This window comes from Agelaius phoeniceus, chromosome 16 (genome assembly GCF_051311805.1).
Source record: "Agelaius phoeniceus isolate bAgePho1 chromosome 16, bAgePho1.hap1, whole genome shotgun sequence".
Lineage (NCBI taxonomy): Eukaryota > Metazoa > Chordata > Aves > Passeriformes > Icteridae > Agelaius > Agelaius phoeniceus.
Genome location: NC_135280.1, coordinates 14,527,501 through 14,552,189, shown reverse-complemented (window position 1 = coordinate 14,552,189; position 24,689 = coordinate 14,527,501). Strand labels below are relative to the sequence as shown.

The 24,689-nt window shown below is 45.0% G+C and overlaps 1 protein-coding gene across 4 annotated transcripts in view; it reads left to right on the top strand.

The window, feature by feature from the left end:
• The first annotated feature begins 444 nt into the window (after positions 1-444).
• CLUAP1 (clusterin associated protein 1) overlaps positions 445-24,689 on the top strand; it is a 66,493-nt gene continuing 42,248 nt past the window's right edge. The window contains exons 1-8 of one of the 4 annotated variants that reach the window (XM_054643617.2): positions 445-550; positions 999-1,110; positions 2,293-2,377; positions 7,388-7,567; positions 9,282-9,377; positions 19,949-20,032; positions 21,622-21,755; positions 23,117-23,258. In XM_054643617.2, coding sequence (XP_054499592.2) covers positions 529-550; positions 999-1,110; positions 2,293-2,377; positions 7,388-7,567; positions 9,282-9,377; positions 19,949-20,032; positions 21,622-21,755; positions 23,117-23,258 — 855 coding nt within the window. In that variant the 5' untranslated portion in view covers positions 445-528. Of the gene's footprint in view, positions 1,111-2,292; positions 2,378-7,387; positions 7,568-9,281; positions 9,378-19,948; positions 20,033-21,621; positions 21,756-23,116; positions 23,259-24,689 lie in introns of all 4 variants that reach the window. The other 3 variants (XM_054643616.2, XM_054643615.2, XM_054643614.2) reach the window with 3 other exon arrangements.

Sequence of the window (24,689 nt, the reverse complement as noted above, 5' to 3'; positions counted from 1 at the left end):
AGTCTTAAGTGCGCCAGGCGAGGTTTAGGTTGGACACTAAGAAGAATTTCTTCCCTGACAGGCTGATACTAGAATGCGCTGCCCACGCGTGAGGTGGATTCGCTGTGGCGGGAGGTGTTTAAGGAAGGCCTGGACATGACCCTCAGTGCTCTGGTGTGGCTGCCACGGTGGCGATGGACATGGCTCTTAGTGCTCTGGTCTGGCTGCCACGGTGGCGATGGACATGGCTCTTAGTGCTCTGGTGTGGCTGCCACGGTGGCGATGGACATGGCTCTTAGTGCTCTGGTGTGGTTGCCACGGTGGCGATGGACATGGCTCTTAGTGCTCTGGTGTGGCTGCCACGGTGGCGATGGCTCGCGGGTTGCCTCGCTGATCTCAGCGCGCTCTTGCCCTCAGTTTATCCCGCCATGCCGTGATTCCGTGTCCTGCCCGCCGCACGCTTCGCTTCCCGCGGGGTTTGGCCCCGCCGCGCCGCCGTAGCGCCCGCAGCGCGTTGCCTCAGAGCGGCGGCGGCCGCGGCTCCCGGAGATGTCGTTCCGCGATCTCCGCAGTGAGCGCGGCCGGGCCGGGCGGGACGCGGCACCCCCGGCTGGGCCTCCCGGGGGGCTCCGCTGCTCCGCTGGGCCGCACACGGAGCTGAGGGGGATGCGGGGCTGAGCCCGCCGGTCCCTCCCGGGGAGGGGTCCCCGGTGCCGGGGGTGGCGCAGCCCTGCAGGGCGGGATTCCCCCGCCCGTAGGGAACAAATTGAACGCTGTGTGTGCAGGGAGAGGTTGTGTCTGCCTTGTTCCAGCTCAGGGAATCCCCTCAGAAACGCCTGTTTTCACTTGGGCGTGTTTTCTGTTTAAATGATAGGATTTCTATTAATTATTGAGGTTTAATTTTTTTAACAGTACTTGTATGGCATGGTAACTAAGCAGCACTCTGTGGGAGATGGCAATCTTGGCAAAGCCCTTATTGGCTATAAAAGAAGAAATCCCTGCTCTTCCTCATTTTTCAGATTTTACTGAGATGATGAGGGCGCTGGGGTATCCTCGACTGATATCCATGGAGAATTTCCACACCCCAAACTTCATGCTTGTGTCAGAAGTGCTGCTGTGGCTGGTGAAAAGGTTGGTGATGAGGCCAGCAAATGTTGGGCTGATGCTGAGATGTGGGGAGTGTGCTTGGGAACTGATGGTGTGCTGTGAAATGAGGGAACTCAGGGGTATTTAATCATTCTTTGAGCTCTCTTCTTCTAAATACCAGATAGAAATGTGATGGTTTGCAGAATTTTGGCTTAATGACACAGACTGGAGTAGCAAACCTAGTGGCTGCCAGAGGTTTCACCCTGACTGTGGGCACACTCATTTAAAAGTAGCCTTAATCTCTCTCACATATTCTCCAAATTCCTCAGCCATCCTGTCCATGTCTGACCTTTTATCCAAACAGGGTGATCTATTGTGGGAAATTCACCAAAACCCAGCCAGTTCTTGCCTTGTTGTTCAGCCTGGTATTGTCCTGCATCCACGTGTTTAAAAGAAATAAAATGCTTTGGTTCTAATCTTCTACTGTCCAGCTGCAGTTTTACACCCACTTAACCCATTAACAGACTTTGGTTAAATATTTCTGGATCCTGAAGTGTTATTTGAATTATACATTATCTTCTCTCTCCTGATTAAATGTAAAATTAAGAGGTTTTAAATGTAAAATTAAGAGGTTTTTTAAGATTATAAGGTAGAACACTATAATTGAAACCAACATTGACCAGTTTTCCTGATTGCTATTTTTTGGCCTGGATTCATAATTAATATCCATTAAGTTGTTAGAAATTTGCTGAATACTCTTGCAGTTGTAATGAAATAGGGATATACTCACAACCATTCAGAACTACTTGGATTAAGTTGCCTAAATAATCTTTAAAATGCTGCTGTCACACTGAGGGTCCAAATCACTGAATTTCCTTTTATCCTTCCCTGCAGCCTGGCCACTTCTAGAAGTTTCTGCATCTCACTGACGTTTTTTTTTTTAAGCATTTCACAGATTTCAGTTTGCTTTTCCATAAATTTCCTTCACTTGTGAAGGGAGGATGTTTGAAATGATGTCTGGCTATGAACTTGTGCAGTGTGTCAGCTTTTACAGCTCCTGCAGTTTGTACAACCCCCTGTGTGCATCCATCCAGCCCTGCGTGCCCCAGTCTGCAGCAGGAATTTATTTACACATTTATTCTCCAGTCTGTGCTTACTTTGAGTTTGATTTTTGTCTCACAGATGTTGCCAGAACCTTGTTCTGATCTCCAGCTGTTGTTTGCACAGGTATGAACCTCAGAGTGACATTCCTGGGGATGTGGAGACAGAGCAGGACCGGGTTTTCTTCATTAAAGCTGTGGCTCAGTTCATGGTGAGTGTGCCCAGGAGCTGTGCTTGGGCTGAAACCCTGAAAATCTGAAATCCTGGTCCCATGGCAGATTTAGAGCTTTCTCTTAACCCCACAGAACTTCCCTGCAAAGGGTGGCTGAGTTTGTGCTGCATTCTGCTGCTGCTTTATCCCTGCAAGTATCCAAGACCAGGCTGGACAGGGCTTGGAGCAGCCTGGGATGGTGGCAGCTGTCCCTGCTCATGGCAGGGAGGGATCTGGATGAGTTTTAAGGCCCCTTCCAACCCAAACCATTCCACAATTCTGTGATCCTGTGTCCTGTGATGCTGGAAATTTGAGGAGGCCAGGGCAGGCTGTTACTGACATTCTGTACTTCTGTCTGCAGAGCTGGGATCTAAATATGATATTGGGATCCAAATAAAATATTGGGATCTAAACTGGGATAGAAGCCAATGTTCATTCCAGTATTCACTGGGATCTGAATATGATATTGGGATCTAAATTGGGATCTAAACCAATATTCATTCCAATGATCCCTGGGATCTAAATATGATACTGGGATCTAAATACAATATTGGGATCTAAATTGGGATCTAAATACAATATTGGGATCTAAACCAATGTTCATTCCAGTATTCACTGGGATCTAAATATAATTTGTGATCTAAATACAATATTGGGATCTAAATTGGGATCTAAATCAATATTCATTCCAATATTCACTGAGATCTAAATATGGTACTGGGATCTAAATAGAATATTGGGATCTAAATTGGGATCTAAACCAATGTTCATCCTTATCTCTCCTAATTTATGAAAGGCAACAGTGGAAGACACAGCTGTAGATGGGAAATGTTTTTAAACCATTTAAATTGTTTTAGAAGAGATCCCACCTTGGTTATTGCTAACTTTGGATGCCTGATTCTTTTCTGTGCTTCAATTATGATAATTTCTGGTGTTTTCATGATGATATAGAATCATGTATTGGTTGTATGAGATTTCCCATAGATTAGGGCATGTGGGTTTTTCTCAGATCAATTTTTTTATGCATGAGCATATTTGGATTGGGCCATCAGATTTTTTAGTCTATTGGAATAAAATAGCATTGTCCTTCATAAACTTAATGTTGTTTGGAAGCAGTGGGAGCCTTTGATGTTATCACACACTTAGATTAACACTCTTCATTATGTGAAAAGAACTTTCTGGGGCTGCAGTTGGATCTGGAAGCAATGGAAATTTTTATCCTTATACCAAAGTTGAATTGCAATACTTTTTAAAAAATCTTAAAACATATTAAAATGTCATTTTAACAATATTTCTCTTGTCATTTGTGAATAGTTAGCAGCATAAATTCTCTTAATTTTGCCATGTTCAGAGCAGGGTACATTCCTGTACATATGAGAATGTACTTTTGAGCCTTGGAGCATCTTAAGATGGAGTGAACAGGTCTGTTTTGTTTTGGAGGGTTTCCCCCTCCAAGCACAAGTCTGGAAGCAGAAATAATATGATGCTTTTCAATAGCTGATTTCATGTCAGAAATCCCAGGGGTTTTGAAGAATTACATAATATGATTCAGAAAATGAAATTAATGGAAATTACTTTAGTCATCCTGTACTTATTCTCAGTTAATATTACAAGTCAGTGTGAGGATTATTGTAGGTTTTCAGCATTTTCAGGATGAGAGAAGCTTGTAGACATTTCCTTAATCATTCACTGTCCATGCAGTCCACAATTATCTTCCCCAGGAGTGAATGGCTTTATGCATCCGTGGGCAGATGGGAGATGTGATGGAGACAGAATTGTCTCAGAAGAGAATGGCAGGACAGATCCATCACCAGGGAATGTAGCTGGAGCTTTGCTCTGCTTTACTGAACAAGCACTGAGGAGGTGTTAATTTTCCACACTAATTAACTGCTGCTCTGTGCTCCTGGCAGTTTGAGAACTTACCAAAAGTGCCCACACCCCAGAGTTCTGAAGTGCCTGCAAGGTTGCCTTAGGTGGGTTTTTAATCTTTTCCCCCCCTAGAGCTGCCCTGATCAGGGGGGCTCAATACCTGGCTCCTGCCTAAACCCACCTGGATCCAAATTTGAGGCAGAGTGCAACAAAAAGCCTCTAATGAGTTCATCTCATAGAAATTCATTCATGCAAACAAACTCAGCAACCTAAGGGCACAAAACCTTTTGCAAGAGTCAGACATCACAGAAAATTTGGCTTCATGATATTAATAAAGCAGATTGTGAAGTTAAGCAAATTTTCTGGCTGTTCTTACTGAATATTTATATTTTTGGTGCATTTTAACCATCTGATCTTCAGAATAAACAGCTGTGGTTTCTAATAGTTCTGTAAAACTAAAAGTGTTATATAATAAAAGAGCAAATCAAATAGGTGTCTCAAAGATGAAGTGGTGGAGGTGACTTTCCAAACATGAAGTTGTCTTCTTGACTCCACAGTATCATTGTGCCAGTCTGAAAAATACATATACTTGTCTGTGCTTTTTTTCTCTTTTTAAGTAGCCTTTGAATGAAAAACATTTTTTTTCCTCTTACTAGACATTGATTTTACTCTCTTGAGGGTGAATGAAGCTGAAAATAGAACTTCTGTCTCTAAGAACATCTTTTATAATTTAGTGCATCAGTCCCCTTTGGATAGGGGATGTTTAACAGAGTCTGTCAATTTAATGACCACTTCTCCTATAATGGAATACTTGCTGTTTCTGCAATTAATTTTTTAGATTGCTTCTACTGCAAGGGAATGGAGGTGAACTTACCTGGCTTTTCACTTTGTCTTGGCTCATTTGAGATCATTCTGAGACCAGCATTTCAAAAACAATTTGGGATTTTTTGTACTGTCAGTCTCGTATTCCCCTGCCTCAGGTGCACAACACCAGGAGCCTGTTCTGGAAGTTTGGGCTTCAATTTTCAGGAATCACAGAAGATCCTGAGTTGGAACCTTGAGCTCTGGCAGCCTTGGGGCTGTGCCCATCCCTGGGGAGCCTGTGGTGCCCCACCACCCTCTGGGGGAAGGAGCTTTTCCTGAGCTCCAGCCATTCCCTGGGCACTGCCTCTGCAGACAGACACCAAGAGTCATTTCCTCTGCTGGGTTGAGATTTTGGGATGAAAGAGGCAAGAGGAAAATATTTATTGGGAATTAAAAACTGATTTTAAAGTCAAAAGTCTTGACAAAATACGCCTGGATAAGCATGGGCCAGCATCCATTTGCTTTGTTTCTTTGGCAAAGCTGGAGCCAAATCCATGGTTTGAAGTGTGGTGCTTTCTCTTCAGTTTCACAGGGAGCTTATAATGGTATTGTACCAAATATTGTAATGCCTGAGTGTCTTCCCCCAGCTTGAAGATCCTGCTCTGTAGAGCCTGAGGAAATGTGAATTCCTTCCAGGAGCACTGTGAAACCAAAGCTGTGTAATACCACCAGTGACTCATGGATAGGCTCTATCTGCTGCACCATTCCCAAAGGAGAAGCATTTCAGCAGAAGTTTCATCTTAAAAATACACTGAAAAGCAGATGTTAAGTCACTTTTGTGCTTCATGTGTCATTTTTAAGCTACGTTTTTGGATCCACAGATGGTGATCAATTTTTTTTTTTGCCTCCTTGTTATGCCACCACAAAGACTCCCTCAAAGTTTAATCTGAAATTTGTGGTTGGCTCCTTGAGGCTATTCATTTATAATATAAACTTACCAGGAATTTCAAGAACAACATTTGTGTCCTTTCTCTGACAGACAGTAATTTCCCCCCTTTATTACTTTAAAGCACAAAAAGATAATATTAGAATTTTTTGTATTTTTTTCCTTATTGTTCTGTCCTTACCCTTCAGAGATGGAAGGCAAGGGAATAAAATCACTAATATCATAGCAGGGAAAAAAATGGAGAGAAGCAATAAAACATTTGGAAGGTGTTGCTGGAAGAGAAGACAGTTAAATTAGGATAACTGATCTCATTCTTGCAACTCATTAAGGGTGAAATTTACCTCTCTGCAGCATCATCACAAGATCTGGGCAGCACTTACTTTCCACTTAAACTTAATTTGAATTTAAATGGTGCATAGGGTTTTTGCTGATCTTTATTCAGGGAAGAGATGATGATAGTTTGAGGGTTTTTCTGCAAATGTTCTGACATGCAGAAAGAGCACAGCTTTCTGAAAAATTTCTTCTAGAAATGCCAGTATTATGATGAGACAAACTGAGGGTCCAAACAGGAGGAGTTACTCTATACAGCAGAATAAGAGCTTTGAGTGCAGAAAACTGAGGATTTTTATTGCTGGCTGGGGGCTCTGTACAAATCACCAAAAGGATGGGACTGCTGAGGAACTGCCTTGAGCTGTTTGATTTTCCAGCATCAGCCTCATTACATGGTTGTGACAATGGGAAGATGCCAGCAGCTCACATCCCAGGCAGCAGACCAAGAACTCAATGTCACAACTCACTTTATAAGTTTTCTGACCAATCCCACAAAGCAAAAGCACATTGACAGTAGTTCCATCCAACCACTATAAGCACAGGTACCTTTGGGTAAACAATGCTTGCTTATTTTGGATACAAGACCTGCTTGTGAGCCTTAAAACACAATGCACAGAGCTCCATTATTAAGCTTCAAACTTCCTAATATCTCACCAGATAAACTTTTCTGTAGCTTAGGGAGTTATTCTAGATAAGTGTTAGTACACAGACCATTGTTCTATTTGCCCTTACTTTTCTACTTTTTACATAATTTTTCTGCTGACCAATCTCATGGCTACTGCTTAGCTCCAATCACAGTTCTGCTGTCTCTGAGGCTGCCTTTTGCAGCTTTCCCCAAACCCTCTGATTTTATGGATTCCCACAGATTTTGTTCTTTTGTGACTGTTGAATTGTTTGTTTCTTACCAAGGCTCACATCAAGCTGAACACCAGAAGCTGTACCAGGCCAATGGGAATTATTCTGTACAGCAGAATAAGTGGTGCCCCCAAAAAGAGCTTTGAGCACAGATAACTGAGGATTCTGTTCTTTGTGACTGCTGAATTGTTTCTTTCTTGCCCAAGGCTACCAAGGCTCACATCAAGCTGAACACCAAGAAGCTGTACCAGGCTGATGGCCACGCTGTGAAGGAGCTGCTCAAGGTCACCTCGGTGCTCTATGGGGCCATGAACACCCAGGGAGGGGAGTGTGCTCACCTCCCCGAGGAGGACAGCACCAAGTTCAAGTTTGATCTGGGCTCCAAAGTAAGCAAAACTGCCACTCTTGTGTTCACTTGGGAAAACTCATCTGTTTTCTAACTGGGATTTAAGTGGAGAACGTTCTGGCAAGGGTTTTAAGTCAGATTTTCAGGAGGTGGGGTTATATGACTCTGTGAATTGTTTTAATCTCTGAATTCTCAACCAGAAGCATGATACAAGGTATCTTGGTTTGGAAAGACAGGTGTCTGCTAAGGAAGGCAGGAGCCTCCCCTGAAATGGAAACTGTAAACCCCCTCCCTCCCATTTGTTATAAATTTGACATTAGGGGGAGGCTCTCAGGCAATGATATGGGAGCAGGAATAACAGTTCTTTTATTAGGGAAGAAAATAAAAAAATAAACAATGTAGTAAATTAAAACAACACTGTCAGAGTCAGAACCCAACCTGACACCCTGTGGGTCAGGGTGCTGGCAGCAGAACCATTGGAATTGTGGCTCAGCCCTCCTGCAGTGTCAGGGCTGGTTCTGCTGGAGCAGGGATCCTGTAGGAAAGGGTGGAGTCTTCCTCTGAAGAGCCAGTGGAAGGAGAGGCAGCTGCTGTTCCTCTGGGCAATCCAGTGGAGAAGCTGTGCTGGTGTCCCAAAATCTCAGATTATATCCAGGTAGGAATGCTTGGCTCCTCCCTCTGGGTGGAGCATCTCCCAATGGGATGCTGAAATTCCTGTCAGTCATGCAGTGACATCAATGGCTGTTATCAGCAGGTTCTCCCCAGGGGGAGGATTGCTTGTGGAAGAGATAAGAAAACTGCCCACTTAGCAGAAGACAGCTGCCATTCCTCTAACAGATGGTAAATAGAATAGATATTGCTTGGCAATCTAGGACACAAGGCAACAGTGGCACAAAACTGGTTCTCTTTGTGTTAAAATCCTGTTGACACCATAGAAATATTAGAGTAGGCTGGAATAAAGATTATTTTCTACCTACTAAACTTTTGCAGCAGGAGGAGCTTGCAAAATACTGACTGAAAGTTGATTTTCTGCATTGAAAGAAAGGGAAATCTTCCTGTGACCCTAACAGACATCACAGCTGTTCAAGCCCTTAAAATAAAAACCATCTCTTGATATTTTAAGAGCACCTTCTCTAAATATAAAAAAAAAATAACAACCAAACCAAAATACCAAAAACCCAGCACTTTGCTAAATAAGAGGAATTTCTGCTACTACTTCTCTGAAAGATGTCCCTGCCCATGGCAGGAGTGGGACTGGGTGGGCTTTAGGGTCTCTTCCTGTGATTCTTGAGAAAATGGCAGACCCAGAAGTGATTCTCCTCTCTGTAAGTCTGATGTGTCTCTCTGAAAAAATAACAAAAAAACACTTGGTAGATGCTCAAAAGTTCATTATTTCCATTGCAGGCTTTTGGTATATGGAGTTTTTACTTCTGCTCATGAAAAGGGAGATATTCCCCTTTGTCCTGGGCAGCACATGAATCAACAGCTGGCTGAGCCACAGTTCTGAGGAGATTTGTGGGTGTTTTTTCCTTGGCCTAAAGTATTTGGGGTTTCCCTCAGAAACCTGTACCTACAGAGCCTCACCTGGACTGTTTCAAGCCAAGAGAGACTCTGTCCACTCTGATTCTGGTGCACAACCTCTGGCAGAGTTTAGACCTCCAGTGCAATTTTGACATCAGAATGAGAAAGGCCATGGTGGATATTCTTTGTGATGTTGGGGATTGTGCTACTCAGTGCTGTTGCTGTGTTCCCAGATTGCTGATTTGAAGGCAGCTAGACAGCTTGCCTCTGAAATCACCTCCAAAGGAGCAGTCCTGTATGACTTACTTGGCAAAGAGGTGGAGCTGAGGGTAAGTACACACTGGAGAGTGTGCAGAAACTTGTGTTCACTGGGTGTCTCAAAGGAAAAAGGGGAAAAAGTCTCAGTTCTTATTAATGTCTGCATCTGACATGAATATCCTGTGAGTTTGAAGGAATGGGCCTGGCAGTTTGCATTTCCTTCCTACTCCTGTTCATGGCTGCACTGCAGGGAGCCTGAGAGAGCAGCTTGGCATTTCTCTTCAGCAGAAAACTGAAATACTCCCAGTTTGGAATACATGTGCAGGCTGTGGTGCTGGGGATGGATATTCTAACAGATAAATTATGAGTGCTGTTAGTTTTCCAAGGGCAAGGCTCATTATTTTTGTGGCAGGAGCTGGAGGCTTCAGAGCCTGCAGGGTACATGTTCTTCAGCTTAGCTGGAAAATCAAAAGCTGGTGTGTGAAGTCAGTGCACACTGCCAGGAAGTCTTGCCATTATTTTCTTCAGTGCCTTTATCTGCAGTGTTGGAGGTTCTTCATTTTCTGAAAAGGGATTTGAAAGGAGGGAGACCCTGCATGGTGTTGGAAATGTTCAGATGTCTGAGGTGGAGGGAGTGCACCCCTCAGAGCTCTAAACTCTGAGCCTCCACAATTAATGCTCCCAGATCCTTGTGTGATGGAGTGCAGGTGTTCAAAGGGTGGCTGGCAGCCTGGCAGGTTCCTCCATGGACACTGCCTTTCCTGCTGGCTCCATGCATCACTGTGCTGTGCAGGGGGTTCCTGCTTCAGAGGAGAGGGAGAAGTGATAATCCAGTTTAACTCAACATGCAGCACTGCCCCAGAACTGTTAACCAGTTACTTCTCCTCTTGCACTCTGCCTAATTTCTTGGCTTTGAAGGAGTTTTCACACAGCTGCTGTGTGATGTGTTAATATTTGCTTTGGTGGAGCATTGAGCCCTTTTGCTCTGAGTACAGCATCCCTGTAACTCTGCTAGAAGTCAAATATAGATCAGTTTAGGCATTTTTAAAAGTACTCAAGCATTGGTTTGAATTGGGTGTTGTTTAGTCACTTGAAATCAAGGCTTTGAGGACACTGAGTTTAGAACTGGGCCCTGGAAAAGGGCCAGGCACAAGTGGAATGTGCTGAAAGCAAGAGCTGAAAAATGAGGAGATGAGAAAGTGCTTCAGTGCAGGCACTTCTCAGTGGGGCCATGAAGAGCTCTGGAGTGGGAGCCTCCTTAGAGGGGCCATTTCTGACAGGATTGGATTTCTCAGAGCAGTGAGCACATGTTCCTTGTGGCTGAGCACACAAGCTGGGGCCAGCTGATCCTGCCCAGGTGCACAGGTTGTGTTTGGCTAAAAGGTTGGGCAGATGGAACTTGCTGTCTTTAGGAAATGCTGTCCTGGGAAAGGTGACCTTGTGTGCCATTAGCTCTGGGTGCATGGCCTAAAGGCAGCAGGGGACAGTGACAGCACAGGGAGAGCCTCCAGAGAGCTGCAGAAGATGCTTTTGGGCTCTGTTCCTTATGGTTTGGGGCTGGGTCCAAGGTTTTTCAGTGATTGTTAAACCTGAAGGACCCATTTTTGGCTGGCATGTTAAATGTCAAGATTGGGACATGCAACAAACCTGAGACTTGAGTGTGTAGCAAAGCAAACAGGTTTCAGATTAAAAGTCAGGAGGTTGCAGGAACCAGTTTGGCAGTGGAATTTGTAATTTTTAATGATCAGCCCCCAGTTCTGCCTTTCACCTGAATGATGAAATTTGCCCATCCCAGGAGAGGCTTGGAGCCAAACACTGCTGGGTTTTTCCATCACTGTTGGGTCTGGGCTTCTTGTCAGTGCTGAGGGCAGTCAGGAATTGCCCTTCCTCATCTGCCACATCCTCCCTGGATCCTTCATGAGGAGGATCAGGAGACCTCAGCAATGGCATCCTCTGCCTGCCCTTCCCACCCCATTCCAGGTGGGGAAGAATTGAAGCTCATTCTTGCTTTGGGTGGGGAGTAGAGCTTTGCTGGTAGACACCAAATTAGTTGCCATTAAAATAAATATTACTTTTATTGCTGTTTAATGTGCAGATTATAGATTTCCATTGGTTATTTTCTTCTGGCAGGGCCTGGCTAATTAATGCTCACACTAATTGGCACTGCCAGAGGGTTTGTGCTGTTGAAGGGCAGGGGAGCAGTGGTTTTGTTTTTTATTCCATTTTATCTCCTGAGACCTGTTGCATGTGCCAAAATCTATCAACAGCTGTCATAGTGTTTAAAGGAATTTGAAAACATGGGAATTTTATGTTCCCTGAACCTCTTTTCACTTTCTTTTTCCAATCCATTCATTTCCAAATATTTAAATAAAAGCTCTTCCTACCTAAGCTTCAACAGGCTGATGATAAATCTTATTTCTATCCTAAGTGAAGATGGCTTCATTTTCCAGGAACTATAAAGGAAATGCCAGCATTTGGCACTAATGGGTTGACTCGATCTGTTTTCAGTCTCAGCAGCTTTTGGGGAAAGATCATTGGGGAAAAGTGAAGTAAAACTCATTATTTCCTTTGGAAATGTTGACTCTAATTTGCTCCACAACCTTTACCTTCTTTGTTGGAGGCTTTTTGTACATAATTTGTATAGAAACTGTATAGAAAAACTTCATACATTAGATAAATTTCATTGCTCCTAGTCATGAAACACTTTTTTAAAATAAATTACTTTCTGAATGAAAACAAATTTCAGCTAGAGAAGAATTTAGAGGAATGGTTTTGTTAGATTTATTGCAGCTAGAGAGTGCTGTAAATGTATGTACATATTTTTGAGGAAGAGTCTGATTTCTTGGAAATGTGGTTCTGTGCCTTTCTGTAGCCTTTGCAAATTCCTTATTCCCTGACTGAGTATACAGTTCTGGATATTTAAACTGCTTCCCAAGTTAATCTGTAATGCTAAAAAAGAATCTTTCATTAACAGCAGAGGAAGAAACAAAACCTACAGGGTTTGCTGAATTCAGACTATGGGAGAAAAAAATCCCAAACAGCCCCCAAAGCTGGATTGTCAGATGAAAATCCCAAATATAATTACTGAGTTCTGTGGGAGCCGTGTTGTTTTAGCCCAGCTGTGGAGGAGGACAGTGTAGGTTATTGGTGTCCTGTGGCAGTGCTGGAGATACAGAATTTTTATTTAAAAACTCATTTAAGCATTACATTTAGAAGGTCATTTGCAGCTTCCAGTCTTGCTGGTCCAATCCTGGAGCACAGGAATTGCAGCTGGGGTTTGTGGAGTTAAGTGGAGCTGATGAATGAGCTTGGTACCACACAGTGAGATCCCTAAATGAAAAGCCAATTCCATGCAAATTCCATGCATGGAGAAATAAATCTTCATCTTTATTGTTTCCTTTCGTGCCAGGGGCATTTTCTCAGCATTTCATTGCTATGTAAGTTTAATTTTCAGAATATTTACAGTTACCTTTGCAAGAATAACCAGGCATGTTGAGTTTTTTTGCATGGGGAAGGTGGGGTTGATTTGGATTTGAGATGGGGATGAGAGATTTTGTTTGGATTTCTTTCTCTGTCTTCCTACACAGTACTAAATGAATGGAGAAAAGAAGCTGTTGAAAATACCAGTCTGTGATTAAGACTGTCAAACCCCAAATCAAGAAAAGTAGCGAGGGAATTAATGTCAGCACTCAGGCAAAATGCAGCACTGCTTCCCTGTGCACTCCCTTCTCTGGGACCTACACAGCTGCCATTCTGCACATGGAAAAAGATGTTGGACAAGCCAGTGGTGCTCTGTACCCTAAAAACATGGCAAGGGGTGGGGGGAAATGGCCCCATTTACCTTTGGGGGAAAGGAGGGGTGATGAGCTGCTCCAAATCATTCTCCAGCTCAAAATAAAGCAGTAATAAGACTTTCAAGGGCTCAGTTGAGGAAGGGTTCCCTTGAATTATCCTACAGTGGAAATCCAAAAGGAAAAATTCCTGGCTCTTTTTAACTCTTGAGTGCCTCCCACTCTGCTTCTGCCAGAGGTCCTGGGCCACACTAGCAGGAGCCTGTCAGGGAGCTGCCCTGCTCAGACTTGCTGAATTATTGGATGTGGGAAGATAATGGAGCAAAAAATATTCCAGAAGAAAACTGCCTCTGTGCTGCTGGCAGGCAGAAAGATTTCTGACCTTCTCTGGCTTGTTTTCATTTTATTTACCTCTTAATTAGCTGGAAGCCCCGTAAAACTGAAGAAAAATGAAGATAATATTTTCTTTTAAGGCTTTTAGCTTGTGCTGAAGATGGACAATGCAGTGGGTTTGTGTTCTAATGCTCCTTTTGGCACTTTGCCCATCTGTGCCCTTGAACAAAGTGTTTATTCCCTGTATCCACTCCTGTAAATAAAGGAATTGCTGAATTTGGTAGGTTAAAGCTTTTAACAGCCACGTGAAATGTTTGCCACTCTGTGGAGATAAATTCTGGGCATTGCTCCCTGTTATTGTTATGGATGCCCACAGCACCAGCTTGTTCCCAAACTGATGGGGGGCACTGAGGATTTTGTTACCAGCTCAGCTGGGAAAGGCTGGAATTGGACTCTGCAGAGAGCCTGAGGCATTTAGGGACAGCTGTGGAACTGAGGCAGTGTGAGCTCAGCACCAGGCCTTGCACTAAGGACATTTCACTTGCATCTCTTTATTCCCTTTTGGATTTATTCCCTTATTCTCTTTTGGATTAAACAGCTTTTCCTTTCCCCTTTCCTTTCCTTTCCCCTTTCCTTTCCTTTCCCCTTTCCTTTCCTTTCCCCTTTCCTTTCCTTTCCCCTTTCCTTTCCTTTCCCCTTTCCTTTCCTTTCCCCTTTCCTTTCCTTTCCCCTTTCCTTTCCTTTCCCCTTTCCTTTCCTTTCCCCTTTCCTTTCCTTTCCCCTTTCCTTTCCTTTCCCCTTTCCTTTCCTTTCCCCTTTCCTTTCCTTTCCCCTTTCCTTTCCTTTCCCCTTTCCTTTCCTTTCCCCTTTCCTTTCCTTTCCCCTTTCCTTTCCTTTCCCCTTTCCTTTCCTTTCCCCTTTCCTTTCCTTTCCCCTTTCCCCTTTCCTTTCCCCTTTCCTTTCCCCTTTCCTTTCCCCTTTCCTTTCCCCTTTCCTTTCCCCTTTCCTTTCCCCTTTCCTTTCCCCTTTCCTTTCCCCTTTCCTTTCCCCTTTCCTTTCCCCTTTCCTTTCCCCTTTCCTTTCCCCTTTCCTTTCCCCTTTCCTTTCCCCTTTCCTTTCCCCTTTCCTTTCCCCTTTCCTTTCCCCTTTCCTTTCCCCTTTCCTTTCCCCTTTCCTTTCCCCTTTCCTTTCCCCTTTCCTTTCCCCTTTCCTTTCCCCTTTCCTTTCCCCTTTCCTTTCCCCTTTCCTTTCCCCTTTCCTTTCCCCTTTCCTTTCCCCTTTCCTTTCCCCTTTCCTTTCCCCTTTCCTTTCCCCTTTCCTTTCCCCTTTCCTTTCCCCTTTCCTTTCCCCTTTCCTTTCCCCTTTCCTTTCCCCTTTCCTTTCCCCTTTCCTTTCCTTTCCTTTCCTTTCCTTTCCTTTCCTTTCCTTTCCTTTCCTTTCCTTTCCTTTCCTTTCCTTTCCTTTCCTTTCCTTTCCTTTCCTTTCCTTTTCCTTTCCTTTCCTTTCCTTTCCTTTCCTTTCCTTTCCTTTCCTTTCCTTTCCTTCCCTCTCCCTCTCCCTTTTTTTTCCTCCTTCCTTCCCTCCCTCTTTCCCCCTCCCAGCACAGCAGCTGGGGGGAGAGGGAGATGTGATTTCAGAGATGCCTCCATCACTCCCTGCTCTTTGGAACTTTACTGCAAAAACTCATTTGATTGGGAATGTTTGAAGCATTTTTCTGCCTGCCAAATGTTCCTTCTGGATACGAGACACTGCCTGAGGGAGGCTGATAAATGAATTTCTCTCATTTCGTGGGCTTTGGTTACAGAGCTGCCACACACAGAACTTGTAGTGGAAATTTGTAACTTGAAATTGCCACAACTCTGGAGAATTACTTGGTTTGCTTCAGTTTTTTTTGAACAGTCCTGCTTCTAACCCAAGCCTAACCCATCATTCTGAGGAAGAGGGCTTATTGCAAACTGGGAGTCCAAAATTAACCCTTGCACCTGTGATCCACTGTTGAATCAATATAGCTTTAACCAGAACTGCAGTTGTGTGTATGTATTTAAAGTCAGAAATCATTTTGTATCACCTTCCCAGGAGTATTTAGCTTGAAGAAATGCATCAGCTGTAAAGCAGTGGGTGGCACATTTCTCCTGGCATTTTGGGGACTGGTTATGTCCAGTGGAAGGTGTCCCTGGGAGCTTTCAGGTCTCTTCCAATCCTGCCCTTTTTTCCTTTGTGAACCAACCAACAATGCTCATGCAAGGCCATTTCTAGCTGATTGTATTTGGAATTTGGAATATAGAATTTGTTTGGAATTTGGTATTTGGAATTTCACTCACAGCCTTAGCTTCTGCTCTGGAACAAGAAGTTCCTTGTCGTGTTCCCACAGTCTGGAGGAGACATCCCAGGCCACCTCCTGGCCAAGGAGCCATGAAGTGACCTCCTGTAGTGCTGAGGACTGATCCAAGCTCTGCCAATGCAGTCTGTCCTCAAACCTTGCACAGAGTAAATGAAAGGTGAGGATTCTCAGGGTGTGCAGAGATCACAGGAGGCACATCCTGGGGTTTGTCAGCTGAGAATCATCTCCAGAGCCAGAAGATGGATGGAGCTGGTGAGGGAGGGAGCAGAGCAGTGTGAATTCATCCCTTTCCTGCCTCAGCAGAACCACATGCAGGTTACTTCTGATTCTTTTTAATCCATTGAAAAATTCAGTTTTCCACTTGCTTCTCTCTCCCAGATCTCCTTGTGGCATAGGTTTTACCTGCTGGGATAGCTGAGGGTTTGGGGCACTGATTGAGGCTCTGCATTGCTGAGTAGGGAAATGTCTTTGTGGACACCCTTTGGAGACTGCTGAGATGAGCTGGACACCAAGCAGCATCGTCTGGAAGCAGCAAAATTCTCATTTGCCATGACTTTAATGCCTTGAGGGGGCAGATGGGCTGTTGGGAAGGGTCAGATTCCTTCAGAGGGATGAATGTCCCTCATGAGCCACCCTATTCTGCTACCACAGTGCCAAGTCACCCCTGGATTGGCCAGATGTGATCCCAGCATGGGTGAGTGAATTCCCTGAGTAACAAAGCCCTACAGGAGAGCTTTGTGGCCTGCAGGGACAGCTGGAATTGCCAGGGCCCTGTTTGCAGGGATCAGGGGATGTGGGGTTGGCTGGATTGAGGCTGAAGTGGCAGTGAGGAGTCACAAACTTCTGTGTGCATCAGGCTTAGAACTCCTGGGAAACAAAGAAAGATTTCACCTATGGTCAAAAACTCAGAAAAAGAACCATGGAATGGTTGGGGTTGGAAAGGACCTTGAAGATCACCCTGTTCCACCCCTGCCATGGGCAGGGCCACCTTCCACTGTCCCAGGGGGCTCCAAGCCCCATCCAGCCTGGCCTTGGCACTTCAGGGATGGGGCAGCCACAGCAAGACCAGTGTGCTAGGAGAAAAGCTTTAATTTCTGTTCCTTACCACAAAAAAGGTGTTTAGAAAGCTCTGCTAGACTTTGAGCACATCAAAACACCACATTTATCATCAATGACTTGCTTGCTGGTCATGCCTAATTCCTTCTCTTGGTCCCTTCCTGCAGTTTAGAGGAAAAGTGCATCCATTTTTCCATACATCAGGCACACTGGGAGCTGCTTTATCAGCTTCTGGTCCATAAAAATAGAAATCCATTACCAGTTGAAAATGCCTCCCTGGGCATATTTGCAGAATGGGTTTTGCAATAGTGGCTCTTCATTGTTAACTGGGAATGAAGCTCTTGGCTTCAGAGGGATGAATGTCCCTCATGAGCCACCCTATTCTGATACCACAGTGCCAAATCACCCCTGGATTGGCCAGATGTGATCCCAGGGATTCCCAGTAAGGGAAGTAGTGGGTGCATTTGCAAAGGGTCTTTCTTGAAAAGAAATATTAAAGATAAAACTTTCCTCTCTGACTGTTCACAGGGTTACAGGAAATGGCCCAGTGACTGTTACCCAGGGAAGCTGTGACGGACATCCACAAAAAAAAATCAGTGGTTTGATAGACTCAACATATATTTATGTTTCCATTCTATTTCCACTAAATATTACTATTTTTCCATAATATTTAATATCTTTTCCACTTAGACTTGTTTCTCCAGAGAGTCCAAGTTAGGTTAGAGGCTCTGTTGTAACACTGAAGTTACTCTGCCCATTCCAAGGCAGAGTTTTAGGGATGAGCTGTGTGCACAGAGGATTCTCCTCTCCATCTCTTGGGGTGTGAGGGCTTAATTGCCCTGAACTTCTCCTTTTCCAGGCTAACCCTGGTCTGAAAATACAAATTCCAGTGTTTCCCCTGCTCTGCATTTCCCTGACAGATTTTTGCAGGCAGGTGTGGCTGTAGGACTGAACCTTGTAGAAAATGAGGTGGATTTCTGTGCAAGGCTGTGGTGTGTACATGGAACTTCAGGGCTCTTAGAGGGAAGACAGGAGAAGGAAAGGCATTAAAGTTGCATCAGTTATTCCAGTTCAAAGGGCAGATCCTCAGAAGTTTCTCCAAACCCATCAGCTCCCTGCCCTGCCCCACTGCAGTGCCCTGTGAATATTTGGGGTGTTTCACCAGGAGCTGCTCAGGGAATTGTTTATAATTACACATTGCAGTCCTTGCTGTTCCTTTGACCTCTTTGCAAGTGGAAAGGACAATAATTCCCATTCCTCTGCTGTTTTGTTTGAAATGTGTTGGCTCTGTGGCACAGACCCTCTGAGCCCAGTTGGCAGGGCAGTGTGTGCACCAGGCTGGGCCTGGCAAGGGCCTCACAAATAAATGGGATTTTACTGGGCCTGGCAAGGGCCTCACAAATAAACAGGGATTTTACTGGGCCTGGCAAGGGCCTCACAAATAAACAGGGATTTTACTGGGCCTGGCAAAGGCCTCACAAATAAACAGGGATTTTACTGGGCCTGGCAAGGGCCTCACAAATAAACAGGGATTTTACTGGGCCTGGCAAAGGCCTCACAAATAAATGGGATTTTGCTGGTCCTGGCAAGAGCCTCACAAATAAACAGGGATTTTGCTGGGTCTGGCAAGGGCCTCACAAATAAACAGGGATTTTGCTGAGCTTCTGAAATGGTAAATGTTCCCAGACAACTGAGCTACACTATTATTCCCCACCCTCCTCCAGAAACATTTATGTATGGAATTATTTGGGAATTTGTATTGCACAGAAGTTTTGTATCTTATTGCTGCCCAAATAAACTGTCTGCTTTGGAGTTTGTTTTTCTCTGCACTTCACCAGCACTTCAGGCAGTGTGAGCAGTCACTGCCACCAACAGAAGTAACTGCTGTCACTCTCCCCAGCAGAATGTTTGTTCTCCTTCTTTTCTCATGCCAGGAAGCTGAGCCTTTGTGCAGCATGTGCTGGGATTACTCAGACACCTGATCCAGCAGAGGAATAAGCTCAGCACAAAAAGCTGCTTTTATTGTTTTGCTGGATGAGCTCCCAGGTTGGGTTCACCCTGCAATTCCCTGGAGTTGGTGGGAAGGGATCAGGCTCTGCTGGAGCTGAACTGTGCAATCTGGAGAGTCTGGCATGGCATCTTAGCAAAGTTATTGAATCTGCTTCCAGAATTCCTCCTGTGGTGGGCTGGGTACAGCTTGGGCCAAAGTGTACAAAGCATTTTTAGGTTCTTAATCAGATATTTTCTAGAGAGATGCTTTCTCCATCTTTATCCACCTGTTACCAAATGTTTTGCCAATGCAAGATTGTTTAGGGACATCTGCAAAATTCCCTCTCTTCCCTTCCAGTGCCAAGCAAGTAATCAGAAGTTTTTATATAATGACCAGGTCGGTGTTTAAGGCATCAATTACACAAGTGCACAGCCAAGCTTATGTGTCCCCAAATCTGCTGAGAGGGATTTTTAAAATCCTTTAGGACCTAAACAAGGATCACTGGGGGTTTTTGAGGAGTCTGAGTCACTCAGTTATCAGAAACAGAGATGTCCATACATCTGCACATGGGAGGCACATGGAATCATGGAATATCCTGGGTGGGAAGGACCCACAGAGATTATTCAGTACAGGACACCCCACAGTCCCAGCCTGTCCTGGGAGCATTGTCCAAAGGCTCCTGCAGCTCTGGCAGGGTCAGTGCTCAGTGTCCACCTGCCTGGCACAGTTTGGTGCCTTTGCAGTCCTTGTAGCTCCACACTTTTGGGACACTGTGCTCCTCCACCTGCACTGGGGTTTTCATGGGTTGTGTTGTACAGGTGATGGAATCTTCTGTGCTCCACATGTAAAATCAGAGCAGTTGCCAAAAATCTGCCTTCAAGAATAGCTGCAGTCAGACACAGCACTCACCTCATTTGGAAAAGATGCCTTGATTGCTCCCTCCTGCTCGTCTCAACTCACTTTTTCATCATCTCCTGGTCTCTAAATCATCTCAGCCTTGGTGAATAAACACTAAATCCTACCCCATTTATTATGCAGATGATCCTATCATTGTTGCTTGATCACCCTTAGTTCTGCATAAATTAGTCCTTTGTCTAGTGTTTAAATATATTGGTTCATTTTATTTCATAGGAAGCAAGGACAGAATCTCTTGGCAGACCTTTGGAGATAAATGAGGCTGAGAAGGTGATGAAAATTGCCATTAACAGCGTTCTGGTAAGCAAAATATCATTTATTTGATTGCAAAATTATAATTTTTCTGCTGCAAGAAGAAATTAGCTCTTTTTATCAACAGCCTGGGGTAAAGAGTGCCAAAAGCATCACCTGCAGCTGCAGTTGATGCATCTAAGAGCTGCTCTTAGCCCCTCCCATGGGGGAAAACACATTGTAGTCATATTCCCTGCCTCTGTTAGGGGCTTCACCCCAAAGCAGGGGTTTTTATCCCCCTACAGGAGGGATAAAAATTGCCCAAATCAGCACAGAAATCTACACTCTATCCCTGGTGTGAGCCCTGTGAGCTCTGCAGAGTCAGGGCTGCCAGCAGGAACCTCAGAGGTCCCTGGGCTCTGGGAGCAGCTGGGCTGGCCAGGGTGAGTGAGGGCTGGCACTGTGCCCCTGAGATCCTGCCAGGGCACCCCTGAGCTGCTTGCTGTGAGGGGCTCTGTGTCTGTCCTGCACTGCCAGCACTGTCCTTGCTCCAGTGCCTGCCTTCCTGAATTTCTGAGCCTCCAGCTGCACTGTGTGAGGAGGGAGTTCATTAACTCCCAGTTAATTAACTCCCTATCGATTATTTCACTGCAAACTGTATCCAGTCCAAGTGTTTGACTACAAGAATGGAGTTCCAGGTTTAAACAACCAATGGATAACCAAGAGAGATTCCAGGCAATCTTCCCTTATGTTTTGCTCGTGCTCACAACCTGTGTGAATTACTAAATGTTGTTAATGTACATTTCTTACTCCTCCATGAGAGAGGGACTGGATTCCTGGCAAACAGCACTGGCACACATTCAGCTCATTAATCCTGTCCCAGTTTATGGAAGGACCTGTTGGAGCTGAGCAGCACCAACACTCACTGCATGGAATTCCAGCAGTGGAATCCTCCCTCTCCCTCAAAAGATGCTCATGGTTTCTTTTTCTTGAGCCTGAGCACACTCAGCTCATTTGAATGTACTCAGCTCATTTGAATCAATGGGAATATTCCCACTTCCCCTCCTGGTTCTTGTAGCACATGTTGAAATGTTCAAGATGCTTCCCAGATTTTGAAAAAGAAATGGATAAAAGAAAACTTAGGAAAGGATGAAGATATTCAGATACAGGAAGTTCTTCATAAAACTGACTTGTATCTTGAAGAGAAAAAAAAAACAACTATGGAAGCTTAAAATTCCCTAAAATAGTACCAAGAAACAAATGCATTTCTCATCTGTTTATTCAGAGAGAATCATGGAGTCATTAAGGTTGGAAAGGACCTGAATGATTCCATTAAGATAAAATCCAAAAAGACTTTAATGATGCCAAAAGAGAGGCTTCTTCCTGCCTTCTACTGCTTCTTCAGTGAGAAGGAAAATTAAAGCTACAGCTGTGGGGTTTTTCCTTCTTTAAGAATGTTGGCCAAAAAAAAAAAAAAATCAGGTATTTTACATTTGCAAATGTCCAGTTAGTTCATTATCCTGGCCACAAAGAACTTTTGAATTTCCACTGCCTACTTGAGTAAACACAGATGAGATTATCCAGAACAATGTTCAGCATCTGAAAGAAAAATGCAGTTATCCCAGTGCCAGCCATGGTTCACCATCCTTCTCTTTCAGGAAGAAGTCCAAAAGACCAAAGACATGTTGAATAATGTGGCTTTGGATGAAGCCAATTTGGAAGCCAAGATTGAAAAACGAAAATTGGAGTTGGAAAGGAGCCAGAAGAGGCTGCAGACTCTGCAGAGTGTTCGGTAAGATCATGAGCTGCAGGTATCTACTGCAGGAAGGAGTCCAGGGAGCAGAAAGGGTGGAACTGGTGCAAACAGCCCCTTGTTCCCACAGCTTCTGGTGTTCACCACCAGTTTGGAAAATTCCTTCTGCAGCCCTTGTTAGGATCAGATCCTGTGGGCACTGGTACAGTCTGCCAGAAGATTCATAGAATCCCAGAATCCCAGACTGGTTTGGGTGGGAAAGGACCTTAAAGCCCATCCAGTGCCACCCCTGCCATGGCAGGGACACCTCCCACTGTCCCAGGCTGCTCCCAGCCCTGCCCAGCCTGGCCTTGGGCACTGCCAGGGATCCAGGGGCAGCCCTAGCTGCTCTGGGCACCCTGGGCCAGGCCTGCCCACCCTCCCAGGGAACAATTCCTAATTCCCAAGATCCCATCTAAACCTCTCCTCCTTCACTTGGAACTCATTGCTCCTTGTCCTATCACTGCAGTTCCTGATGATGAGTCCCTCTCCCTCCTTGTAAGCCCCATTGGATACTGGAGTGTTCAGATTCATAGTTTGGGTTGATTTCTGGCCCTTAACTTGCAGGTTTATACAATCTCCAATCTGACCTAATATTAAAAAAGAAAAAAAAAAAAGAAAGAAAGAAAAAGAGCTCTTAGGCAAGGGAGTGGTGGAAGGAATGACCTGGATTCACATCCCTGTTTTATCAGCACCACTCTGCAGGATGTGGATTGGGTGGGTGTGAAGCTCTGAGCAGCAGCAGTGGTTTTTGGGGTGCATCACTTAGCTCTCAGGTGTAATGACACCATCACTTCATCATACTGTCTAATTAAACCTGTAATGACCCAGGACACTTTTGTAGCAAGAAGGTCCCCAGCAAAGTCTACACACTTTGTGCAGTTATGGAAAAGCAGGATAAATAATCTAACAGTGCCTTCTGAGGGGGCCAAAATGCTGCCTTTGTGCTGTGTGAAAGGAAAAGGGACTTTTACACAAAACCCTTCTCCTTACTTTATGTAGTTCCCAGGATTGTTTAGTGAGGGGCTTTTCTTGAGCTTTTATTCTCTGAAGCAGTGTGAAACCTTAAAAAAGGAGTTTTTTTGGTTTAGTGGATATGGAAGGGCAGCTGCAAAGCCAAAGTTGCATTTCAGAATTCTGTATATACAGAGCAATATTTATAGACCCCTAGAATCACTGAATGACTGGGGTTGGAGGAGACCCTAAAGCTCTTCTCATCCCAAATCCCTGCCATGGGACATCTCCCACTGTCCCAGGTTGCTGCAAGCCCCATTAAACCTGGCCTAGAGCTCTTCCAGGGATGGGGCAGCCCCAGCTTTTCTGGGCAGATTTCAGTGAGTTCCCTGTGCTTGCTCTCCCAGCCCTGCTTTCATGGATGAGTATGAGAAGATTGAGGAGCAACTGCAGAAGCAGTACAGCACTTACCTGGAGAAGTTCAGAAATCTGACCTACATGGAGCAGCTCCTGGATGACCATAGACGGACAGAGCAGGAGATGTTTGAGGTAGGAAGGACACCTTGGAAATGCTCAGCAGGACTTAGAGCCTGCAGAGCAACAGAAAATCTTTTCATCCCCTTTTCCAAAGCAGCACATCAGGAGTTGATTGAGTCACTGGCAGGTGAGGGACAGTCCAGTGACTGTGGCTGCTCCTGACCAAGCACAGCTGCTAAAGTGAAACCAGTTAAACCAGTTAAACCAGTGCAGTGATGGCTCTTGACAATCTCTGCCCCCCTGACTCATTTTCAGCTGCTGGGTTTTGTTCATGAAGAATGTTTTCAGAATTTCTGATCTTCCTTTTGCTGCATACAATGGATGTTTACTGCTGTTGTCTGCTGATGTATAAAGGTGTCTCAGCACAAGGCTCTTCAGTCTCCTCAAAGTATCAATAGAAGCAGCCAAGAGCAGCACTGAGGAGATCAGATGTGCTGAGATCTTCCCCCTCATAGACTCCACTCTTGTTTGGCAGAATTCTGCCTTCTCTTGACTTGCTCAGTTGTGTCAGTTCACTGTGATTCTCCTTGTGGATAATCTGCATCTGTATCCTGTTTTGTTCCAGACTTTTCTTTGGGGTTTACTGGACTGCAGTGCTCTCAGCTGGCCTTTCCTTCAGCTTCCAGCAGCTTCTTGTTTGATTTCCATCCTTCTCACAGTCATTACCCACTCTGTCTTCTGTTCTTCATTGAAAACATGTTTGAGTGAACCCTCTCCCCTGGGATCTTAGTGCTGCTGGGAGTGCTACACCTGGAATTACAGAATCACAGCATCCATGGGGTTGGAAAAGGCCTCTGAGACCATCGAGTCCCACCTGGGACCCATCCCCACCTTGTCACCAGCCCAGAGCCCTGAGTGCCACATCCAGGCTTTCCTCAGGAATGGGGACTCTACCACTCCCTGGGCAGCCCCTTCCAGTGTTTAACAACCCATTCCATGAGGAAATTCCTCCTGATGTCCAACCTGAGCCTCCCCTGGCACAGCTTGAGGCCATTCCCTTTTGTCCTGTCCCTGTTCTCTGGGAGCAGAGCCTCACCCCCTCCTGGCTGTCCCCTCCTGGCAGGAGCTGTGCAGAGCCACAAGGGCCCCCCTGAGCCTCCTTCTCTCCAGGCTGAGCCCCCCCAGCTCCCTCAGGAATTCTCCAGACCCTTCCCTTGTGCTGCAGACCCTTGCCCAGTGCCCTGGACCCACTCCAGCCCCTCAATGTCCTTTCTGTTGTCAGGGACCCACAGCTGGTCACACATTTGAGCTGTGGCCTCATCAGTGCAGCCAATAAACCCATTGTTAATTAATGCTTTCTCATTCCACCACCACCTTTTGGACACAGGGAAAGCCATGCTGTTGAGAAGTCTCAAATATTTTGCTGATTTATTTGCTTGAGGGATAAAATATCTTTTCAAAGCTGGTGTGGGCATTTGGCAACTTGTTAGTCCCTGTGAACCA